General features: G+C 35.0%; 2 protein-coding genes across 2 annotated transcripts; one reads left to right on the forward strand and one right to left on the reverse strand.

The window, feature by feature from the left end:
- Positions 1-4284: 4284 nt before the first annotated feature.
- LOC127803231 (heavy metal-associated isoprenylated plant protein 26) lies at positions 4285-5357 on the reverse strand. Its single transcript, XM_052339316.1, has 2 exons — positions 4988-5357; positions 4285-4880 (listed from the first exon to the last, which is right to left on the reverse strand). Exons 1-2 carry the CDS (start codon positions 5072-5074, stop codon positions 4491-4493), a joined length of 477 nt encoding a protein of 158 aa, XP_052195276.1. The 5' UTR covers positions 5075-5357; the 3' UTR covers positions 4285-4490.
- A 2372-nt stretch (positions 5358-7729) lies between these two features.
- On the forward strand, positions 7730-21173 carry LOC127803821 (protein FREE1-like). The gene is made up of 10 exons (XM_052340356.1): positions 7730-8783; positions 9045-9131; positions 9223-9354; positions 15341-15475; positions 15601-15666; positions 15783-15893; positions 17510-17593; positions 20204-20237; positions 20653-20723; positions 20860-21173. The coding sequence occupies exons 1-10, from the start codon at positions 7947-7949 to the stop codon at positions 20935-20937; spliced, it is 1635 nt and encodes a 544-aa protein (XP_052196316.1). The 5' UTR covers positions 7730-7946; the 3' UTR covers positions 20938-21173.
- The last annotated feature ends 4299 nt before the right edge of the window (positions 21174-25472 follow it).

Raw genomic sequence — 25472 nt, forward strand, 5'->3', positions numbered from 1 at the left:
TTGGGCTACTACCTGAGTGGTTTATTTTTTTTTAGCGTGGTAAAAAAATACAATTTGAATGATCAAGGGGTACTATGCATACAGCTCGATCCATGATGATAAGCATGATTTGGTTAAACACCTTGAAGGCTTCTAGTATATATAGTCCTTATTAGTTAATTCGTCTCAATCCAATAAAATATGAAATGACTAATTTGGCCCTAAAAAATATGGAATTTGAAGGAGAGAATTCAATATTACAACACTAACTACTTATTTCTAAACTATCTTATTGTGATTTTTTATTTTTCCCAGGATATATAAAATGAGTATGGTGCATAACTAGAGGCGGAACCAATATTTTGATTAAGTGAGAGCGAATTTAAATATAAAAAATATATATTTTTAAAAATTATATAATAATTATAATATTAAAATAAAAATATTATAATTATATCTTACGACTTTTAATACTACAAATTGTATTTGTTCAAGAAATTTATCTTGATTATTTGAATTTTTAGACTCGTCATAGTCATAAAATTGCTAGTTTTGTCGTAGAATAAGTCAAATATAATCAATTGATGCATTCAAACAAATTCAATAATCACACAGTATTTGTTTTGATTGTTTGAAAAAAATTTCACAATATTTGACTATTGATTCATTAAGATTTCACGATTGTTTCAAACTTAATTGTGTGTATCATTAGCCTCTCCAATATGAAGTTAAAGTCCTTATTATTATTATTATTTTAAATTACTAAATCCTTATTTCACAAAATAATTATATCTCCTTGTTCTCCATTATTTATTTAAAAAAAAAAATAGTACAAGCAAAGTGCAACATATTTGCTTATACTATATTCCAACTAATTACTAAATTCATTAAACTAAGCTGAAATAAATCGTATTGATTTTAAGGTTGAGACAAACCTCTTTGCAAGTAATTTTTTCTAATTTGATCTTAAAAATTAACATTATGTTATATATATTTTCTGCTTGCATGAAGCGGGCTGGACTCGACCTTGCAGGCCTGTCCAATCACCCGAGGCCCAACGGGCCCAAGCTCGAGGTTGTTAGTTCCAGGTCGCACGACACCTAACTTTGAGCTCGAATCGCGAACCATGCGAGCTCTCAATGGCACTCTCAGTTCGCAGACATCAGGATCATTCAGTTCGAGTTCCTAGCGACGCTATCAGCTCGCAGATCGACTAATCAGCTCGTATGAGCGAAGAGATCGCAGAATAATGATGGGCTAGACATCATTCTAGCTGAGTCGTCTGGGCCCCAATTTGGCCTCTCTCTCCGCCCATGACGGTCTCATCCTAGCCCCATACCATCCTCCATCAATATTATTGTAGCATTTACTAGGTATTCGTGCGCCCATCTCAGATCCCATCCACACTAATGAGGGACCAGTCAATGTCATCCTGCCACCTGGGAAACCTCATCAGCGCCGGTCTACAATCTCATCACCGGCAAAAGCACAAGACACGTGGAGAGGACATCTCCTCCTCCTATATCTTGCCAGCTCTCTGCAGAGCCAATGTACACTCTCACTCTTTGACTTGCTAATACACAACATACTCCCTTACTTACTTGGGCATCGGAGTGCTTGTAAGTGCCCGTCGTTGGAACGCTGACCGAACCATTCAAATCTCCTTGGTGCGTCTTCTCTTTCCCCTTTTCGCATTCATTTCTCTGAACGGACAAAACGAATCACGGTCGATCAAATCAGGACGTCGACATGAGTAAATCGTAAAAAATGCTATAATGGTTACTACTGGATCATTATAAACTTGTTTCTTACTTTTTATTTTTATTTTAATTACTAAAATATAATATAATTTTTGTATTTCTAATAATATATTATTATAAAAAAATAAAAAAAATCTAGCCCAGTGGGCCTCACGTGGCTCCACCCCTGTGCATAACGTCCAACTAAAAATGTAGGGTGTCTAAACCAACACATAAAGAGGGCGATATCATGTTATTGTGACAACTAAATAAAGGGCAAAGTAGCAAAACGTATGTAAAATGATACCAAAAAGTCTTTGCTCAACTAGCCCACGTGAAATCCTTGATTTTCTTTTATCTTTTTTCTTTTCACGAGAGATGCTTGTTTTGCGTTGGACAATATTTTAACTTTAGCCTTTTATTTTTCAAATTTTATTTGTAATTCTTTGTCTTTTAATTTTAATTTTATTTTTTAAAAAAGATATATTTTAATTTTCTCTTACATCTACTATAATTATGGATAACTGAAGTGGGTGTGAAGATCACAAACTATGACCCTTGACTTTCGAATTCTAATAGGTCTCTTACCACAATAAGTTTATCATTATTAATTATTATTGCTAACACAATAACACCATCTAAGATCATTAAAAAACACAAAGAATTCCAAAGCACCTAACTTCACTCTGTCTAGGTTGTTCTCTCTAGTTCACTAGTTAACTTTTGCACTATCACACAAGCACATAAAGCTTATATTGGATCATTTGATTATTTGTTGGACCAACCATAAAACAAGTAAATTATTGTTAGATTTAGAAAACTCAATCAATCTATGATGCAACAAACAAAATATTTATAACTTATCTTGAGAGTGACTCCAAAAGCAAGGTTTTTAATGATTGTCGATATATAGGATTGTAAATAATTTGGGTATGGACCAACTTTAATCCAGATCCAATAATTAATAGACTAATTAGATTTATTTTTATTTGGACTAAAATGTACTAGATTTAAACTAAATTTAGAGCCAACATCTTTTCAAAATCTTTCCTCATTTACCCCCCCTCTCTCTCACATCTTTTCCCTCTCCCTATTCTCTCATTTCTCTCATACAAATAAAATAGAAAAAGAAAAGAGGGAAATTTATAAAAAATAAAAGCTGAAATCCTTTCAAAAAATAAAAAAGAAATACTTTTGAAAATTAAAAATAAATATTCTCAAAAAATAAAAAATAGAAAATCATTCAAAAATAAAAAAAAAATTGATGATGGGACCACCGTTAATGACAACCATTAGATTCTAGACTAAAAAGTATAGCAATTCATAGTGGAGTTCAATAAATGAGATAGAGAAATCCGTTGAACTAAATTGAAAGATAGCATTTTTAGGATGTGTTTGATTGAAAAAAAAATATATAAAAAAAAATGTTTCAATTCTATGGAAAATAATTCTCACCTCCCTTTAGTTGCAATTTTCTATGGAAAATGAGTCAAAATATGACCATGAAAATTTTCTATGGAAAATGTTAAGCAATCAAACATACAAACATGTAAAATTTTGCATTAATGATGTGACATTTTTCATGGAAAACAATTCCAATCAAACAGACCCTAGTTATACCATTGCCATACTTACAAAGATGAGACTTTTAACATTACATCTTCTTCCACAAAGTTGTTGACGACACAAGTGAGAGAAAATAAAGGAGGTGTAAACACAATTAGAGAGAGTAAGATAAACATGAGACTTATTGATGATCAATGATAAATGAGAAATTAAAATGGAGATACGAATAAGAATGATGATGCTGGTATAAATACACCAATCGATAGGGATGGGAAGAGACATAGGGTTTGACAAATGAAGATGAAGATGGAGATAGAAATTGACCTGCAAGCAACTGTAATTAAGAAATGGGTTTGACAAAAAATCCATGAAATTATCAAAGTGGTTCACATCTAATCCATTTAAAAATTGGATTTGACAAATTTAACTTGTACCAAATGGATCTGGTCTGAATCTTAATTTATTTGTACTGGTGTGGGTCTAGACGAAATCAGATTCAATGACCTAATTACTGGTGACCACTTTGGTGATAATCTAGTGTTATTGAATTTTACTTTACGAGAGGAGCATAAAATAAAAACGAAATAAAAATTGTGAAAACATTGTTTTTAAAATTTTCAATTAATAAAAACAAAAGAAACCAAAGTATGTTATTTTTAATGTTCAAGCCAACCCAATTGTCGTTGGAAGTGAGTAGTAGCGAACTAGAACGCAATCACACAAAACATTTGGACATTCACATCACCGGCCCCTCCTCTTATCTATCAATTAGATGAGCTTACACTTCTTAACTGGGATGTCCAAGCAATGAACCCCATGCGATTCTAGCCTTCCATCCCTCTAATTCATCCCATTGATGTTAAAAAGTTTAAAGTTGTATATTTATGTTTATCAATTATTTGAAAATATAACTCAACATAGAACATCATAATAATAGCTTTTGATTAGTTGAGTCATCTACTTGTGTACACTCTTTACATACATGAACAAGACAGATATATACACAAATTAAGACGGTAATATTGCATTTCGTATGCTATTTATGTACATACATATAACTCGATCTTTTCCCTTCCTACTACATATATGAATATTGCCTTATATGATCACTTGGGAGGCTGCGTTTACTGCTAAGCCAAGCCCAAGACTATATTACACAGAAAAGACTATATTATATTATATTGGCAATTTAGCACTTAGACCCGATCACATCACTGAGCAAGCATTCGGGTTGTCGTCGCTGAAGGCGGTGGTGTACTTGACTTCGGTGGAGCTAGCGCGCGCCAAGCCGGACGCGCGAGGGTCCTGCATGTCCACGTTCCTGACGAACCCCGCCGGCGCCTTCTTGTCGTACACCCCCGGCGCATACGGATGCCCCACCATGTCGTACGGCACGTAAGGCCACATCTCCGCCTTCTTCCCTGTCCGGAGCCTCACCCGCCGCAGCACCTTCTGCGGGTCGACGTAGCCGGTCGCCGTCAGCTTGTGCTGCTTTTGATCCACATCGACCTGGCTCACTCCTTTCATCCCCTCCACCGACTTCCTCACCTTCCTCACGCACCCCTCGCAGTCCATTTTCACCCTTATCTCCACCGTCTAAAATCACCACCAAATTAAAACCCATAATTAGTTAATTAATTAGAATCACAGATCAATATCATTCATATATATATTAATACATTAATATACGTATATATACACACCTGGAGTTGATTGCGTCTCTTGAGCTTCTTGCCACGTCGACGGTAACTGCTAGGGAAGAGATCGGAGATATAGTCCAAAGCACCCATCGAACAGCAGAATTTCAAACCAGCAGCTTAATTGACTTGTTTGGGAACGACGAGAATGTACGAAAGCCATCCTCTATTTATAGAGTTAAAGACGATGAGCCGCAACAGCGACAGTACGTGGCATGCCAGAAGCTGCCACGAGTGGGATGGGTACAGGTGGACGAGAGAGACTCCCACGCCATCGTTTTAACTCCGGCAGTGTCCGAACCTAATCGCCTTTTCTGTGTTATTGGCGGCGAGATCAATGATGAAATTACGCGTTGATAAGTTGCTGGCTAATGGCGATGCGACCCGTTAACTAGCGAAGGGATAAGAGGGCATCAATGCATGAATACATGCACTTAATCAAGTTTGTGAGTTAGTAGCAGGTGGCAAGAGGGGAGGGCCCATGCGATGGGATGATAAGGGCGGTGGCGAGAGAAGGATGAGTCGAAACCGTTAATTTTCTCGGTGTTGCGAATTTTCCGGGAAATATCAGAGCCGACTTGTCTTTTAGCTAAAACCACTTGATTAAGCAGCCGACTTTGGATGGGCCACCGCGGCCTGTTGAGAAAGTCGGCTACATCTTCATCAGACACAGATCTACAGTGGTTTGATTGTTTACTTTTCAAGGAGGGTTAGGTTAAATATCACAATCGCGCAGGGCTTCCACTACTTTTTCTGAGCTTATATATATATATATTCATTCCCACTGTGTGGCTAGACTTGGTCGTAGACTAGCTGTATGTTACGGCCAACCGGTCAAGCGGGGGGAGGAAAGCAAACATGCGCGTTTGATGCACACATACGCGTTTGATGACCGTCCCGCCGAAAAGCAAATGAAAGCTGTTAACTTATTAGGAACCAGAAATGATATTTGGATATGAAATTTGAATATTTTATTTTATATTTAATTTTAATACATTGCATATTATAAATATAAGGTGTAATCCACTCGTCTTGATTGAATGAATAGAATGTATGGTAATATTATTTGTATATTGTGTTTTGATATTATGTTTGACATATATTACAAAATTATAAGTATTTTTTAAGTAATTACTATTATTTTTATAAAAAATATTAATTAATTTTTAAAAATTAAAGTGTTTATAATTTTTAATAAATAGTTGATAATTTATGAAGATGCATTCTTAACTCAAAATAATTTTTAGTGTTTTGATAATGTTTTAATATACTTTCTAAGGATTAAGAAGTTTGAAAATCAATAAGCAAGAAGGAGATCATTGAAACCTCAAATATGAAAATTAATAAGGGTACTACTAATTATTGTCTTTCGATAACAGTTAATGGTTAAAATGTAATAAACATATTTTATTTTTAAGAAAAATACATTTATTGCTTATTATTTTCAACTAAATGTATTCTGTTTTGAAATATTTTGTTAATTAATAAAAATAATTTAAAATAAAAAAACAAATTACAATTATTTACATATTATTTATAAATAATATGTTTTTGCTGCAATTTAACCTTTGTCTAAGACAACAGTTAAGATTGCCCTCTTTAATAATAATTTGTTCTCTCAGATTGATTTATTTGCCTATACTTAGATTTGTTGTTTTATTGTAGATAGAGATAGCAAAGGAGTTTTGGGCCAAGTTCGACCTGCTATTAGGTGTTGGGCCGGGCTTAAGGATTCTTAGCTTGTAAATTCAGCGATCTGAAACATTATTCCAAAATATTTTTTTAAGTAAATAATATTTAAAATTTAACGCTGAAAGCTTATAAGTCAAAAGGAGTAAGCCCATCAAGCCCATGTCCAAAGCCCTCCCTCAATTTAAAAGGGCTAGGCTTGGCCTGGCCCATTTATTGAATGGGCTGGGCCTACTACGGCCAGTCAAATTAACCCTCTTAGCATCTAATTACAGGCCTTCTTCTTAGCCCTTTTAATATATATATATATATATACTCACCTTTTCTATACATCTTTTTATATTATTATTATCTAACTTTAAATATTAATTAATTTGACTACTACATCAAAGTTTATTTTGTTTAAAAATCTATTTAAAAATTAAAAAAATTGTAGTTGTGAAACACTAGCTAATAAATTTTTATTTTTTTAAACGTACATAATATAAATCACCCTTTTAATATATATATTTTATTGAGACAAGATCATGGTCGTTTATATTGATAAATTTTTACTTGATTATATCACACACTATATTTTATTGTGTTCTTTTTTTTTTTTTGTCATATAGCACATTTTATTTTTTCATCAAAAGATTATAATAATGATTTGATAATTTATGTCTATCGGTTTATAAATTTAAAAAATAGATAAATGTTACTGAAATCTATATAATGTATTTTAAATTTCTTATCTATCTACCATAGATTTAACTAAAAACATATTTAAAAGCCATATTTTATAATTATAGAAAATATACAAAAAAAACTAATATATGCATAAGATTTGAAAATTAAAAAAAAAAAAAAAAGGAGAAGAAAAGGGAGAGAGGGGGGCGGGGATGGTGAAAGAGAGCACCTCATTGGCGATCAATTGTCGCCAACGTTCAACCATCGTTATTGAACTCTAAAAAAAATAAAAAATAAAAATCGAAACCAAGTGGCACCGGGTTGGAATTCACCCCGGCACAGCACAAGACCCAACTCCTATAAGGTTCCGGACCCGAATCTGCCCGTTTCGCGGGCATCTCTCTCTCTCTCTCTCTCTCTCTCTCTCTCTCTCTCTTTTTCGTAACTTATTTCTTCTTCTTCTCTTGCTTCCCATCCTCTTCCTTCGATCGCTTCGAAGCTTGCTGAATAGTCCTCCGCATCGATCTTTTCCGATCCTTAATTCCCTAACCTTAATCCCAAAAGAACACCGATCGAAGCCAATCGAAGATCAATCCGAGCTCGCAACATGCAACAAAGCGATACCTCTTCGTATCATCCATACTACCAGCCTCACCTACAAAACCCTAATCCCAGCTTTGCACCTCCAAATGATCCTTCCAATCCTAATCCCAATCCCTTCCCTGCAACCCACGCATCGGCTCCTCCGGTTGTGTCCAATTACCCTTCGTCCGATTATTCCACTTATTCTTCGTATCCCCAATACGCAGACCATACCCCAAATCCTTCTCCCCTCACGCACCCAGCAAACCCTGGCTCTCAGTCCTACTCCAACCCTTCTCCTCAGCCTTACGCTTTCCCTCATCTCAACCCCCAACCGACGCCGTATTATCCCTATGATCATAATCAAGCGGCTTTGAATTATGATCATGGGAACCCTGGTCCCGATTCCAATCCTAATTCGTCATTCCCAGCCAATTCTTATTCACCAGTAGCCAATTACGAGAGTTTGTACGAAAGTGGGACCAATTATGGTAGCTATGGCGAACAAGGCTTGTTTGGCGGTGCGGGTAAGCAGAGGCCGGATGTTGCAATGGGATACGGAGGGTTTAGCGATGGTGTTGGTGGTGATGGCGTGTATGCATACAATGGGGGCAATAAGGAGCCGTACGGTGCTCGAGGCAGTGGCTCTGAGGCTTCTTCTCGTGTGATTTTTGATGATTATGGGAGGCCACTAGGGTTTTCAGATGGGAAGGAGCAAAATGGGTCGGGACGAGTGGGTAAGGTTGTGAAAGCAATCCCTAAGACTGAGCCGACGCAGGACATGGGCAGTGGCGTGCAGAAGTTTCGCGTGAAGCTGTTGTGTGAAGGGGCAGGTCAGAGCGACATGGATGTTCTTTGCCAGGTAAACACTTGATATTGTTTTACTCTAAAATTAGCTGAATTTTAAACATTTGCTTGATAAAGTTGTGTTTGTAAGGCTTGAAGGCCCGATTAAGGAACTTAATTAATACTGGCGTTTACTGTTTGCTCCCAAAGACTGGTTAAGAATATAGAAGCAGTAAAGGATGAACTGAATTTGACAGGTTGTCTGTCTAAGTTTTTCGAAGAACAAGTATGGAATTATTAAATTAAAAAATTGCTATCCGGCCTCTTGATTTTCCAGGTTGGTTTGGATGGGATCCGAATTCTTGATCCAGCAACTAGTCGGACACTCAGAATTTATACACTTGAAACGGTCACAAGATGGGAAGTAAGCTCCTTGCTTTGTCTTATTTGTAGCATCCATAATAGGACTACATACTTGGTGAATTGGCATTGAGAATTCTGTCATTCTCTTTCAGATACTGGATTCATATATATTTGCTTTTTGGTCTCAAAGCTCCGTTGACATTGAACCGAAACGAATCAGGCTGAAATCAAACAGCTATACCTCAAATAACATCCTGGACACAGTGACGGCAGCAACTTTTCAGGTTTGGAATGTTTTATCTGTCCCCCTGGTGTCAGGTTTATTCTCTTGTTGGATTTTTCTGCTTGGTTATAATTTATAATGACTTCTTACACGTTTATTGGAAGTCCATTTCTGCAAGATGTCCTAGATGCAACTGTCAATGCTTTTACAATGTAAAATGGATGGGACTTAAACTTCGTTCTCTTTATTGCTGGAATGTAGCCAGGGATCCTAGGTTTCCAAATGTGCAAAGCATATAAAATGCCGACATGGTTTTTGAGTTTAGCTTAGTAAAACATGGTTTTTGAGTTTAGCTTAGTATTTTAGTTATGTAGCAAGTTCTGGAGCCGTTGACTTTGAATTTTGTAAATTTCTTTTACTATTTCTACTTGATATAGGGAGATAATAAATGACTTCATGGTATTAATCTATTGGAGATTTTAAGATAATCAGTTAAATTTTCTACAGGCACCAGTGCTGTTAAATCAGCAGAAACATTCATGAAGAGGCAAAGATTAGGATTTTAAGAGCCTGTTTGAGCTTTCAGTTTTCTTTCTTTTTTTTTTTTTTTTGGGTTCATTTTTTTGTTAATAAATAAAAACTTGACACACTGTTTCATAACATTGTTTTGTTTTCAAAATTTTGAAAATAAAAACTGAATATAGTGTTTTCTACAATTTTTCTCTATTTGATTGGACGATTAAATATATGTAATAATTCAATTAATATTGACAATACTGCCCTTAATCTTGACAACATATATTTTTTGTCCTTTTTATTCATTTTTGTTTTATTCTTTAATCTTGAAAACATATATTTAGAATCGCCAACCGTTATTCTTCTTCTTTTTTTTTCTCATTCTGCCTTTTCTTCTCCACTGCTAGTGAATCAAAGCAAAACTCTAGGAAGTCACCGGACTTACAAATGGGGATTTGGAGTTAGGATGACTTCAAATTCATCTGTGTATCATATTGCCTACCATAAGATAAAATGAGATGAATAACTGAGGGGTTGTTTAGTTGTGGAAAACAGTCTCAGTTTTCCCGAAAATTACTCCACAGAAAATGGAAAACTAGAAACTTGTTCAAATACAAAGGCCCCATTTAATTTCAGAAAACATTTTCTTGTTTTGAATTCCAATTTTATAATTCAAAAGGCCATAGCATTCATTTTTAGAAAATTTAGAAAACAAAAAGGATGATTTCTAAATTCATATTATAAAGTTGAAAAATTAAAAAAGTGAGTTTTCTATTTTCTAATGGAAGATTCAATTATTAAATAGAAAACTGGAATTGGAAAATAGAAAATGTTTTCTACGACTGAACATGCCCCAAAATTTTCTAAATGGAAAATGGAGATTTGAAAACGTGCAGTTTTCTAAATTTTCCTTGTTAATTTGGAGATTTGGAAAATGCTTTTTGCTAAAAATTTTCACAAATCATCTTCATCTCCTTCGACAACACAAGTTACACAAAGAAATTAAGACATTTCTCTCTCTCTTTTTTTTTTAACATATGCTCTATTTTTCTAGATTGGAAATTAGTTTCTGTATTTCTAATATTTGAATGCCTTTTTCAAATTTTCTATAGAAAATGAAAACTAGAAATTTTATAGAAAATTGGAGATAAAAAACTGGAAATCATTTCCCACAACTAGACAACCCCTAAATATCCAATTATAGGTACCCTAGCTGCAATTATCCTAACAAAATTAATAATAGTAATAAAAAGTTTAAATCCAAAATCCAGATTCAATTCAAATCAAACCTAAATCCTAATATTAAACATTAAAATTTAATAATTGTATTTACAGCCTCTTCACAAAATAAGGGTAAATTTGTGCACAAAAATTACCCCCACAAAGCATGTTTGTTCAATCCAAGATATTTATATAATAGTCGGGATACTTATAAAAGGCACATTGAAGCCCAAATTAGTCATTGGGGCCTAGGCTTGAGGCACAATGCAAAGTGCGAGCCTCAAGCCCATGAGGCACACATTTATTCAAAATGCTTATAAAATACTTATACACTATTCTTTTCAATTTGTACTTATAAGGAGGTAGATGCAAAGTCTTAAAATTATAAATGACAAATAACCAACCCTATGATAACAACTAATATTATTTTAGAAAAACAATTAATTTCTTCCAACTCCAAAAGAGATTAGAGGAAAGAAAAGTTATAGTAGAACACAGTGCAAAAAACAATTACAAGAAAACAATTAGTTTGTCCTAATTTTTTTTTGCAATTAGAAGAAGAAAAATAAAATTACTGCAAACACACAACAAAATAGGTACAGAACAATTAGTTTCTTTTGCAATAGTTTCTTTTAAATGGCCAAAGAAATTACGAAAGAGATAAAAAAATTAGTAGAACACACAATGAAAACATTTGTTTCTTCGCAATTAGTTTATTTTAAATTGCAATTGAAATTAGAAGAAAGAAAAAAAAAAATAGAGTAGAACACACAGCGAAAAAAATTACACCAAAGAGTTAGTTTCTTCAAAATTGCAAAAGAAATGAGTAGACTGAAAGAAAAATGAAGTAGAACGTAGATATAAGTAGTTCTCCAACAAGTGAACACACTGTCAAAGGATCCCTATCGCGAGTGGGAGATCCAAAAGACCTTAGGCTTACATTGCTAGGTTTTCCTCTCACCAACATGCAAGAATGTGCAATCAAATCAACAAGAAATAAGATCTAAGATGACAAATGGACAAGAAATAGGTTTTAATACACTTATATATACAAAGCATGCGCCTTGCACCTTGCATGAGATGTGCACCTCATGTGCCCAGGTAGTGCCTCAAGCATGATGTTGTGCCTTAGTGGTGCGCTTCAGGCACACCTTTGACGCTATGATAGATGGGTGTGTTCTTTTTTATTGGGATAACAACTTTTTTATTAATTGTAAAATAGTAAAAAAAACAACTAAATATGTGTGCTTAAGGGCATCATACATAACAAAAAAGCGCACGAGGCTTTCTCCTTTGCACTTCACTTTGTCAAGAAAAAAACTCTAGAATTGTCCTTTGCACTTTATTGGCCCTTAAGAGTAAGCAATATTGTAAATTTTTTTTAAAAAAAAAAAACTAACTATTTTGCCTTTCTTGATTTTTGTGAACTACTTTTCTTGGTGTGTATACTAATGCAAATCACGTTGAAACATAACATAAGTTGCAAATCATATTTCAAAATCTCTATTTAAGTAGGTTGTCCCACATCAAATCTGTACCCGAAAATCCTTTCTTTGTATAAAGAATCTGTCATGTATCTCGCCTAAATAATTGATTGTAATTTAGGAAAATTAGGAGGGAAAGGGGGTAACAAATGCGCACATACTTGTTGCAAGGGCGTTGGGCAGTTAGGATGCAAGTTGTTCGTTTGGGTGGGAGATTTCCCATTTGATTGTGGGGGAGATCAGTATAAATAAGACTAATCTCACCAGATGAAAGGCATGAATGAAATCACTTCCAATTTGGAATTCTCTCCCTCCAATTCTCTGCTATCTCTCCCCCTCAATTCTCTCGTTCTTTCCCCCTAATTCTATCTCCCCCTCTCTATTCTATTTCTCAGAATTCTCGAGAAACTCTTGAGAATTCCAGCAGATCATTAAGCTTTGACAATTTGGTATCAGAGCCAGGTTCTGGCCAATTCCGATCACGATGAATTTTGGAAGATGTTGAAGGGTACGCGGATGAAAAACATGGAGATGCAATTGTAGCAATTTGGTTCTACGGTGTCGGATCTGCAGGCAAGAGTAGATCAATTGGAAGGAGCTTGTATCCAATTGCAATCACAAGGTGATCATCTCCATTGATCGCAAGTTGGATGGAGCGGTCAATCAGATTTGAGAGGAGGCTACTCACATTGTCAGAGCTTAATGATCTGATGCTGGAATTCTCAAGAGTTTCTCGAGAATTCTTGGAAATAGAACAAAGAGGGGGAGATAGAATTAGGGGGAAAGGATGAGAGAATTGGAGGGAGAGAATTCTAAATTGGAAGTGATTTCATTCATGCCTTTCATCGGGTGTCCCCCACAATCAAATGGGAAATCTCCCACCCAAACGAACAACTTGCATCCTAACTACCCAGGTGCCCTTGCAACAAGCATGTGTGCGTTTGTTACCCCCTTTCCCTCCTAATATTCCCGAATTACAATCAATTATTTAGGCGGTACATGATAGAATCCTACCAAAGAAGACAAACAATTTAAAATTCTTTTAAATATCATGCTTTCCATAAAGAAAATAAGTAATATAAAACAAAATCTCCCATTAAGAGAAACCCAAAATTTCCTCTACAATGACAAGTACCAAAAAAATATCTTCAAATATGAATGAAGATTTCCATATCTAAAACAAAAAATAACTAAGCAAAACCTGGCAAATAAGTGAGACCAAATAATAGCAACCATGATACAGAAGAATGTTTTATATAAGTCATAAAATTCCCATATTCCTTTTGTTAACAACAATTTAAGATTGATCTTTGTTTCTTTTTTTTTTTTCTGTAAGTAAGATTGATCTTTGTTTCTCCCTTATTATGTTCATGATTCTATTTTGCTTTTTTCCTGATTTTGATTATTGGGTATTGATTGTATCATATATTAGTTTGTATCATAAAACTGAATCAGAAATGTAAAAATTGGAGATTGGGTTCAATGTTTGCTTTTCCATCAAATCCATCAAGCATTTGAAAGGAAAATAACAGAGATACCAATGGCCAAAACCCTAAGCTAGAGGACAACCAATAGTCAATTGATAAGCACGTAATAGTAATTCAATAAGATAAAAATTCAAATCGCCATTTTCATGCATTCAGTTCAGTTTATCCTCTATTCTTCTTCTCTCTCTCTCCTTCATATGCTTATGCCTTATAAGAATATAAAATTATTCTCAGTTTTAAGGTAAAAAATAAAAATAAAATAAAAATTCTCAGCTGAAGGGGATGAGTAGATATGAGAACTAGAAATAAATAAAACAAAAAAGTGCTCAACCCAGAGAAGGGGATGAGCGAATGAGCATATCTGAAGATAATAAAAAAATATGTATATTCAGCTCAGATTTAAGCACATATCTTAAGATTAAAAAGAAAAAAAAAAGAATTGTGCTGACACTAGATCTACAGATTTGGGACAGATCTTGTCTTCCTATATTTGTAGTTTCTATCCACAGAAACTATGGGGCTTAAAAAAACATTTTTCATTAGCTTGATTCTTCTTTGATTATCCAAGGCAAGTGGAGGGGGGTCAATCGTTGATGTCAATGTTCACAAAATGAATCATCAACAAGTGATGGTGGTCAAGGATGACGACTCATCGTGTCCAATGACTATGACAGTAACAACAACCATCACGGTTACAAAGGAGAGACTAAGGCTGAAGAGAATGGGAGGATTTCTAAACCCTGATGGTGCCAACAAGACGTTTTATACCTGTGGTAATCTTGTAAATAAAAATGGTTATTCTCAAAACTGATTCGCGCGGGTCATGAGTAGGTAAAAGGGGTTTCAAAAAATTAAGGGTTGGTACCTGTTTTCATCACAACCTAATCATTATACCTATTAAAAGGCTTAAATGGGACAAATTTGGGTACTGTAGGATCAGGTTGGACCCAACCTTGCCCCATTTCCCATTCTTGGACATGCCAACTCCTATCATACGAAAATATGGCCATTAACCAGCCTGCTGTCCTAAGTTTCATAGGTGTCCAGCAGCGCATCCCCGAACCTCTATACTACTTGTCCTGCAGTCATTATTTGTGATACTAATTCAAGTTGCAGTGCTTACTTCCATGTTCCAACAGGCATTATTAAGCCATGCATGCAAATATAAATGCCCTGCCAACCCATTTCATCTAATGCATCAATCACACTCACACACATCATAGTGCCAGCTTTCACACACGTGCAGTATAACAAATGCATCAATGCGTGCAGTGTGGTTACACTAACTATATTCGCTCCTGTATTTGAAATGCAACTTATATTCTCCACTGGCAATCAGTTCAAGGAGATTGGGGGAAGCAATAAACCTTCTGATATTCTTAATGCATATGAGCAACAACCATCTGAGAGGAAGAAGGGCCTTGCTGATTGGATGAACATAATGAAGCCCCAGAATGAGGAGAAAGATCACTGGGTAAGATTTGTTATACATGTTAATTACTCTGTTGTTAGCAGTTGCTGATTAGGCTTTCTATGTTTACAAATAGACTGCTGGAATTACTAATTCCAAGTGTGTATGGCTCTCCTTTCCTCCTGTAGGTTCCTGATGAAGCAGTTGTGAAGTGCTCGTCATGTGGGACACAATTTAATGCTTTTATCCGAAGGGTTAGAATAAAATATAAATCTTTTTGTTGAAAATAATTACCTTGCTTGATTGGAGCGAAACTCATGGCCCCATTCTTGGTTTTGTTTTGTTTTTTCTTTGTCATTTTCCTTTTCAGCATCACTGTAGGAACTGTGGGGATATTTTCTGTGACAAGTGTACCCAAGGTAGAATTGCTCTCACAGCAGATCAGTATGCAGTACCAGTTCGAGTTTGTGATCGATGCATGGTATTCACATATGACACTTGCTCTTTTGTTTTTTTAAGTGTTCTTTTCAAAATTACATTACTGGAACCAAACAAAATCAATCTCTCTCCCTATCTCTATAATGGTAATCGTAAATGTGCTAGTTGGAATGGTAAGGTTGAATGTGTTATGGATCTAGGTTGGTCATGGGACATGATCAAATGTTTTGTGCGTAAAATATGGCTAGAGAGGTGAAGAGCAAAAGACAGTTTCTGAACTACTACAATTCCTTTTGTATTTTGTCAAACCATTATGTGGCATTACAAGTGATCTTGGTTAAACTTTCTGGAATCACATAAGCATGAAATTTCATATTGGCTCTTTGATATATTATTGTTTCTTTCTCATACTTGTGAATTTTGTATTCCATCATTGTTGTTTTACTTAGCATTGGCAGATATTTTTTCTTGGCTTATCCTTGGAGCAACATCAAGTCAGTGCCATCTCATAGCATTCAATCTATCTTCTTTGTTGGTCATGTATTTTTGACGTTGGGACAATGATTGTTGAAATTAAAGGAGCTAAAAGATGATAAGGACAAAACAGAAATAACTGGTATAAATTCTAGGACCTAGAAATCCATCCTTGCAGAATTAACCTTTTAATGAATGACACTATCTCAAATTTGAGTTTCACTCCTCCCCCAAACTGCACCTTTTTGTTGAATATGTCTCTGTTTGAGATCCTTATGCCTTTTTTTTGGCTAATGGATCCGTATCTCTTATTGGTATACACTACTTTCTTTCCCCTAATTCATGGGGTTTCCCATTCTATTAAGTTGCTCGGTTGTTCATGACTGTTGGGAGAATGAAATTGGATTAAAATGAAAAGATTGTATTAGAAAAACCTCCCTGCAACTAAATACCCAAACTACTGCTTGAATGCTGTCATTGGTCACTAATGTGTTCCAGTTCTTTAATCTTATCCTACACTCCTCTGCTGGCACTATCCAATTGTTTCTTATGGCAGCCCCACATCACTGTAGTTGCATATCCTCAAACAAAGGTATTTTAGGGTGCCCTATAACTGACTAGATTGCTAATAGAAATGTCCGCACCAGAGATGCAACTATCTCCATCAACATCCTTCCTCCTATGGCACGTTCTTTTATAATATGCATCATGTTCAAACCATGATGCCATCAGATGATAATAAAGATTGATAGCTAGCCATGCAATGTGTGAGAACCCCCGAGACTTCATGGATGATGCCTGTGGCTGTATTTAATTTCAATCTAGCATATCAAACCTCTCTTTATTTGTGGTCTAATTTTCTGCAGAATAATTCAAATGCTCTAATAATACATAATAAATTTTACATTGGCTGTCGGCAACCTAAGGCCTAAGGAACCCTCCTTTATCCAAGCTTGGGACCAACTGTGAATAAGAGAAACAGTAGAACACCTTCAACACTCGAAGTGTTGAGGGGGTCAATCTCCTAGTGGTGTTAATTAGATCCTCTTATAATGGGCTTGTCTTATCTGCATGACTTGTATAGCATGATTTTTGAAAAAAAAGAAAAACTTGAAGTTTGCATATCTTTACAGTTGGTCTTGTATTGTCTAATTTTTCCCCCCGTGCCTTGTGTCTTTTTTCCAGGCAGAAGTTTCTCAAAGGCTGGCTAATCCCAATAGAAAAGTAACTCCACCACAAAGTCACGAGGATCTTGCAAAAAAACTTAAGGTAAGCTTATACTTCTTTTACATAATGTCTAGCATCATTTGAATATTCCTTCTCATGTTTTGTTTTATATATTATGTTTCTATTATAGGATAGGCATTTTACTTATGCATATAGTTATTGACTACAGAGCCAATTTCATCTGTCTAGATCCGTAAGTACTCAGCCTTTCCTCCCTGTTATGATGGAGCATGACCACATTAATTATCTTCATTCACTGTCATCTCATAAAAAAAAATTCATATGATGATGGTGCTGAAATTTTATCTCAACATTCTCTCACAAGAGGGTTGCATGAGGAGGGACATGTGGCGTAAAATTTTGCCATCATAATCAGTACATTTTCCTTATATATCTTGCAGGCATGCGATTTTGTAGTAGTGCATGGTCTGGTTTTATTATTTTTAGGAAGATGATCTATGTCTATCTAGCGAGTGCAACACTAGCAATTTATTTTCACAGTTGGTGCTGTATTGGTTTTAGTTCTTGTCTGTACTACTTCTTCCCTCAGTGAACTTGCATCTGTGATGATTTTATTATGGCTCTACAAATGTTTCTGGATGCTATGGATACAGAAAGCCTAATTACAGTGTAGCCCCATTTATAATAATTATATAATGACAGCAATATAATCCCAAATCTCATATTGAAATGATCTCTCAAACATCAAGCTCTTGGGCATATATAAAGCCTAGTTCTTGCTTTAACTTGAAATTAAAAATTGTGTATTGTTGGTCTCTAAACTCTTTTAAGTAAAAATGAAGCTGCAAAATATTCTGTAGTAAAGCCCTTTTTGTTTGTGTTTATTATTATTATTATTATTATTTTATTTTTTTATTTTTTTTTTTGGGGGGGGGGGGGGGGGGGTGCACACATAGGTGCCTTGTTTGAGATTTTATACTGGGTAAAATGTGCTGCTATTTTATGGTTTTTGGAGGGTTATTTATCAACTATAATTAAGCTGGAGTCCATTTTCATCTCCTACACGGCTGTTAAATTACCTATTTGACTTTACCATGGGTGTATGTTTTACACAAACTTCTGGCATTGGAGCATGTATATCCCGTTATATGGATGGTTCTATTATTTCTTGTGTGCCTGTGACAGAATATGATGAGTTTGGGTGTAGAATGTGTATTGGACCCCTATACCCAAATTAGACAACCTAAACCTCTTATCTTTGACGTTATTTGAGAAATAGGAATCTAACATTTGACAGCAAAGAAAATGTTCTTGCCTCTCATATGGATGGGAGGCTGAAATCCCCCTTCTCCCCCTAAATTTCATGTAATTTTTAAGTATATAAAATTTCAATATGTTTATTATGCGCTCAACTTTTAGATGCATATACACTCTATATTAAGGGTTTGGGTTTAAGGAAATTCTATGACTATGACTATATAAAGTCACACCACAGATTCATGTCCTACTCCATTTAGGTGTCACATAGAGAGGTGAGAGGTGGGTCCTATTGCAGTTGTTATGTTTAACACTATATATTAAACTCATAGTTGTTAATATCGTACTAGACAAGATTATTGGATTTGCCACTGGTGCAGGTATGTATTGTGGTACCAAGGTATTGATTTGAATTTATAATAAATTAATAATATAAATTATTATAAAATATAAACATAATAAAATTTTCAATAAAGAATAGCATAACTCAACATTAACATGCATAACCTAAACAAAATAACAATTTTGCCCAAATAAAAAATTTAACTATAAAATGAAAATAGTTCAAAATCAATTAATCAACAGAAACATAGATAACATTTGCATTTTTGCTTAATTTTTCCTGAACAGCTAATCCAACATAACTTGACAAAATAACAATTTTTCTGAAGTGCTTCTATTTCAAAAAGGTTTAATTACTAAAATATTACTAAACTTTGACTGGTATATCATTGTAGCAAGCTTTAAAACTTGTCAATTTTATGTGCATGGTTAAATTTAAAAATAAGAAGAAAAATCAATAATTAATACATCAAAAGAGAATTAGTCATTCAAGTTTTAGTGGTGTTGGAGAATTGATACAAAGTTGAAGTTTAAAATGTAAAATTGAGAAGTTTTAAAAGTTTGTTGTAGAATTGATACATTGGCCAAAGTTTGGTAATTTTTCTGGTAATTAACCCTTTCAAAAATACATAAACATAAATAAACATCCAAAATTTAAAAAATGCGTAACATAAAGCATTCCTCATGTTTAACATCTGAAGTTCCAAAATTACAATATTTCCAAACCTACCATTTCTTGTTCTAAGAACATACGTAAATAGCATCCATGTACTCAGCCTATTCCATGCTCTTTTTTGCAAAGAGGCTGTAAAAAATAGTATTGATAAACTCGTGCATTCAGATTAACCTGCCATGTAGTAACATACTGCTACTATTAATCTTTGAATGAAATGAGAGGGCATTCGTAGCATGGCATGGTGGCAAGTACTCAGTTTTCTCTTGTTGCGTTAAGTGCAGCTGCTATGATATTTTCTTTTATTATTAGTTTGTGAAAGAATTCTTTTTTATATTTCTCTGGAAGACTGTCAGTATTATATTAATGCGTTTTTTAATTAACACTTTTTTGCCAATGTGGTTTATGATATCTGACAGGAGGAGATGGAAAAGAATCGCAAAGCCTCCAGCGGTAAATATTCTTGTTGATCATTCTTGTTTCAAACTTGGGGGACATGATAATTTTATTTTGCTTTATTTCTTAACATAATTTTAAGGATGAAAGGAATCAATAGAAAGGAAAATAAAAATGAAAGGAAACTGTGGTGGATATTGTTTAATTTAATGCAATAGCATCTCCTTGTCTGCCTAGTGGCACTCGGCAATTGCCAAGGGGCCCGTCAGATATAACCGCATAGCCAGTTTCCTTTCCTCGCTGCTGCTTGATCCTCCGTTTCAACCTCGGGTCTCCTGTAAACTAATGTATCTAAAAAGTATGCCATGAGGCTTTCAGAAGCCCTAATCTTACAGCTTGTACTACTAAGTGATGCTATTATCTCAGAAGACTACTTCACACTCTGCTAGACTGAGAAAACACGATTTTGCAGGTTTAACATCTGATGCATCTGGAACGCGGATGAAGGAAGTTGCCTGTCCAACTTGCACAGTCCATCTGCAGGTTTGCCAATCAATCTCTCCTCAATTCAGTAAAGCTCTCCTTTTATTCTTCTAATAGTTGGTTGGTATGTTTTGATCACAATCACAAAATGTCTTAAAACGGTAATGTATTTCATTGGGGGTTGGCTTTGTTGCAGGTCCAGGTTCCGGTGTCGGGTTCTGAAACAATAGAGTGCAGCGTTTGTCAGCATCCGTTCCTTGTCAGCGCTCATTGATCCACACACCATCCCATTCCCTTTGGTCACTTTCTTCTATTCCAATCCGTCTTTTAGAAAAAAGAAAAAAAAAATGCCAGTTATATGAACGTATTGCCAATCTTTTTCTGTTCCTGTTACTTGGAGATCAGTGATTAACAAGAACGTGTGGATATATGTTTTTGTATTATATTCCTGAATAATGTGATTAGAACCCATAAACATGTAAATGTATATCGGATCGGATTGTGGCGTCATGTGTTTTGTTAAAAATGCATAAATGAATGATAAAGGTTTCTTAGGCATTCCAAATGGCGTCGGCATGAAGAGTGACGGGCCGTGCTGGTCCAGACCTTATGCTGTGGCCTGCCTTTGTTGAAAAAATAAATAAAAATAGCACGCACGGCCTGCATGGTGTGGGCTGGATGTAAAATGAATTGGGCCAATGAGGATAAAATGCTAGCTAAAACCATGACCCGGAAATTGCATGTGCATTAGGGCTTCTATATATATCCAAGAGGTTGACACAAGCCTAGATTGCCTGTGACCTTCAACTTGGGTCAATTTCTAAACTTGGGTTTGATGCAGCTGCTGTCAGCTGATATTAAATATCCTGATCCCCCACGATTACACAAAGAAGTTAAAAAGATTACCGAAGATAGTTGAATGGAAATATACGTGACGCTATGACCAATGAGTTCATGTGTGTTTTTAATAATCTATTCGCTTCAGATCTCTTTAAAGAACGTAGTGTACGGCCACTGCTAAATGATGGTGAATCAAAAATTGTTCGTTGGTTTAGTTATGGATTTAAATTATCAGATATATTGAAGGGAAAACATCTAGTGATGTGAGCTGGTCTATCAGAGTGTTTTAAGATAATAAATCTGAGAATGCTATAGTTTTACAAAGTAAGAGAGAAAAAAAACTACATAAAAGAAAGAAAGTGCCCAAATTTTAGTGGTTCTTAGGGTTTAGGAAAACAACTAACATTCCCCAGAAATCAAGATGCCCCTTTGCTTTTGCAAATTGCAACTGCAACTGCAACTGCAGTGCTAACCGCTAAGCCTTTTTTTTTTTTTTTTGTTGTGTGTGTGTGTGTTTTTTAATGTCATGAATGAAAGCTCATAATCAATATGTTTTAAATATGCAATAAATAAATTTATTGCTGGCTTCCAACGTGGAAGTGGAATACCATCCTCCGTACTCTGCTGCCCTGCTAGCTAGTGGGGCGGTTTGGTTTCAAGTCCGAGTAAGTTTTCTCTCCTTCTCTCTCTCTCTCTCTTTTTTTCTCCATAAGCAATTAGTTTTATGTTTTCCTAATGGGGTGTCGGAATAAAAACCCTAGTGAAGTTTTTGTGATGGGCAGACACTGGCTGCCAAAGGGTGCCAACTTTTGCGTACAATTAAGCATGACCCCATCAAACATTCTTCAACATCATCGGCCCTTACTTTTTGTTTGTTTAAGCTTCTCATCAACCTTTCATAATCATATTCTTCCTTTTTTTTCACTAATAAGTTATCAACCTTTTTCACACTCACATGCACTGCAAATGGCAAGGCTATAATAATAGTATAGGATTCATAGTACGTAGTGAGTAGTACCCAACCCACAACCACAACCACAACCACAAGTATATATGCATACATTATCTGTCCTTTTTGTTAGTTCTTGCAGAGCCTAAAAACAAGTTTTAAATTTAATAGATTCTTAGATTCTAAGCGGCCTAAAGGAGATGTTTTAATACTTCGTTTATAATTCCAACAACTCAATCTCATATCAATAATTAGGAGTTGTAGATAATTTAATTAATTTCACGAATGAAATTTAAATAAAGATAAAATTTAATGTAATAATAAAATAAATTTATTTTAAATCAAAATGTCACTGGTTTAAAACTTGTCGATAACATTCTTTTTTATTTTTAAAAATATCAAAGGGTGTTATTGAAATTTTAAAAATTTAGCAAAATTTTGATATTTAGTAATATAAAATATGATATCTAGTTATCTAATAGAATAGAATAAATAGATACAAATATATGTGAGGTTACAAATAAAATAGAAGATGGTGGTGCTGAAGTCTCAAAAATATTAGTGGGAAGATGACATATTAGGAAACACATCTTCTTCATATATTCATACAAAGGTGGCTTACACTACACTGACAGTGACTCACTGCCTCGTGAAGTTAAACATCAACTACTGCCGAAGTATAATTAGTCTCTCTCTCTCTCTCTCTCTCTCCTTCTCTTTCCTTCAATTAAAGCAAAAGCAGACTGCCCACTGCCCACTGCCCATTGCCAGCTAATTGGTGGAGGGAGCTTTCTTTCTATTTATTTTAACTGTAACAAGCAAAGTATTTGTATTTAGTGTGGAGACATATTGCTGTTTTCTAAGCTTAAGTTATGATTTAGTGAATTTTAATTAAAATTTTAGTATTTAATATATTTAGATTAAGAAACAGTGCCACAGAAAGAGAGACGAATAAATAACAAATTAGGAAGCTCTCAATGCTGCTGGCTGGCGGCTGTTGGTTGGGTTGGGTTGGGTACCCAGTAACCAAGTCAAGTCAGTCGTCGCCATCTGAATTAGCCAACCAACTCTCATAATCTTAGAACTGTCTCGGATCAGCTTTGCTTTTGCCTGTGTTTCATCACTCATCATTATTATAATACCTGTGGACCCGCTCGCGTGAAGTGTGCGTTCGCTCATTGCCCTTGGCATTAAATCAAAAAGAAAAAGCCCAAATAATTAATGTTTTTACACTAAATATAAATATTTATATAATATTTCAATATTGCCCAATTTTAACCTGATATCACTCATGCACGAAAACAGTTCAGAGACGCTATTTCAAAATTTTCGAGACATTTTTCATTTTAGAAATGATAAAGACGATGCAAAACCTTTTTTTCAAACCATTTCTATAATTTGTAAAATGTTTTGGGAGCATTTCAAAATTATAGAAAAATTTTAAAAACGCATTTTAGATGATTGAATAACCAACGACCATATATATAAATCATAAATTTGTCAAGCTGCCAATCAAAAATTTGTCGATGAATTGTCGGTGAAGAACATTGAAACCAAGAGATGCTACGTCTATAAAGAAACCAAGCCAAAGCTTAACATTTTTCAATCGCATTTCACCACTGGGTGGTTGTAGGAATAAACGATGCTGACCTTGAATCTAGGGAGGCCTTGGCCTTTGGAGAGGTTGTAAACGATGTGGATGAGGCCAACGTCGACAGCAACCATTTCTTTGATGATTTTATAGAGGCTTATCAAGTTTGACGACTAGTAAACAATGGTATAGTAGATTTCGTTGGTGATGAGATGGATGTTCTAATCGACGATGAAGGCTGCCAGGCTCTTGAGGCTTTGCTTGTTCAAGACAATGGCTAGTGGGTTGTTTATGATCAAATCTTTCACATTAATCTTAGTTTCTATACGCTTTTTTTAAGGGTTATCTCTTGATCTGAATGTAGGAATTAAGTGAACTTTGAGAATTTATTTTTAGATAAATATATTATGTTTTAAATATTTTTTATATTCAAAATTATATTTATAAACAAAATATTTTTTTTTAATTTATACATTAATTTTTTTTTGTATTTTTATTTATATTTGGGTGCAACTTGACCTCACTTTATTAATTTGTCAATTGTTAGGCCTATAATATTAACAAGCACATGGGCGTTAATGCCATGTGGTCAATCAATGTTTCTATGCCTCATCCCTCGTTGGTGTTATTTCGGCTTAATACATATTCTATTACTTTGATTAATTAAAAAAATAGTTTTAAGGATATCAAGTAAATTGTATTCAATATTTATCTCTGAATAAAATAATTTTATACACTTTTAGTCCCTGCCTTAACTGACGTTAACTTTGCCTCGTTACTGACACATCATTCCTCAGTACTACTACGTCACCACGGCTTAATACATTGTTTAGTCCCTGGGTTAATAAAAAAAATCACTTTAAGGATATCAACTAAATTGTGCTCACTGTTCATTTCTGGATAAAATAATTTTATACACTTTTAGTCCCTGGCTTAACTGACGTTAACTGAAACTTCATCATGCTGCCACATCACTCGTAATATCCATGTCTATTATCCTTATTTTTATTAAAAAAAAAAAAACGTCTTCACAGTTGGGCTCCCCAACCACAGCCATGGAGAGGTTGGGTTTCTCGACCTAACTGTGGTTGGGACCAAGAACCTAGCAATCAGGCGGCTGGTCATCGGTTGTTGGGGGTCGAGAAACCCCAGAACCTTAGTCCCCAAACCCCAACCGTTCCCCGACCGCTGGGTTTAGGTCCCCAACCCCCTGTCGTTCCGAGACGACCGGCAATTGCTAAATTGACAATGAGTGCAAAGGCAAGAACGGTCCAGAACAAGGAGAGAGTGAGAAAGGGGAAAAAAGGGCTCCCCATGGCCACCGGCAGCCATGGTTGGGTGTGTGTAGATTTTTTTTTATTATTAAAATATGGATAGCCTACGTGGATATTATGAGTGACGTGATAATGACGTGTCAGTGATGTGACAG

The sequence above is a fragment of the Diospyros lotus genome, chromosome 6 (genome assembly GCF_014633365.1).
Source record: "Diospyros lotus cultivar Yz01 chromosome 6, ASM1463336v1, whole genome shotgun sequence".
Taxonomy (NCBI): Eukaryota; Viridiplantae; Streptophyta; class Magnoliopsida; order Ericales; family Ebenaceae; genus Diospyros; species Diospyros lotus.

Excerpts from the sequence above, each read along its gene's own strand:
- LOC127803231 (XM_052339316.1), bottom strand. The coding sequence starts at position 5,074 with ATGGGTGCTTTGGACTATATCTCCGATCTCTTCCCTAGCAGTTACCGT. Across the intron at positions 4,881-4,987 it reads AGAGACGCAATCAACTCCAG|ACGGTGGAGATAAGGGTGAA; the intron begins GTGTGTATATAT and ends TGGTGATTTTAG.
- LOC127803821 (XM_052340356.1), top strand. The coding sequence starts at position 7,947 with ATGCAACAAAGCGATACCTCTTCGTATCATCCATACTACCAGCCTCAC. Across the intron at positions 8,784-9,044 it reads ACATGGATGTTCTTTGCCAG|GTTGGTTTGGATGGGATCCG; the intron begins GTAAACACTTGA and ends TTGATTTTCCAG. Across the intron at positions 9,355-15,340 it reads TGACGGCAGCAACTTTTCAG|TTCAAGGAGATTGGGGGAAG; the intron begins GTTTGGAATGTT and ends ACTGGCAATCAG.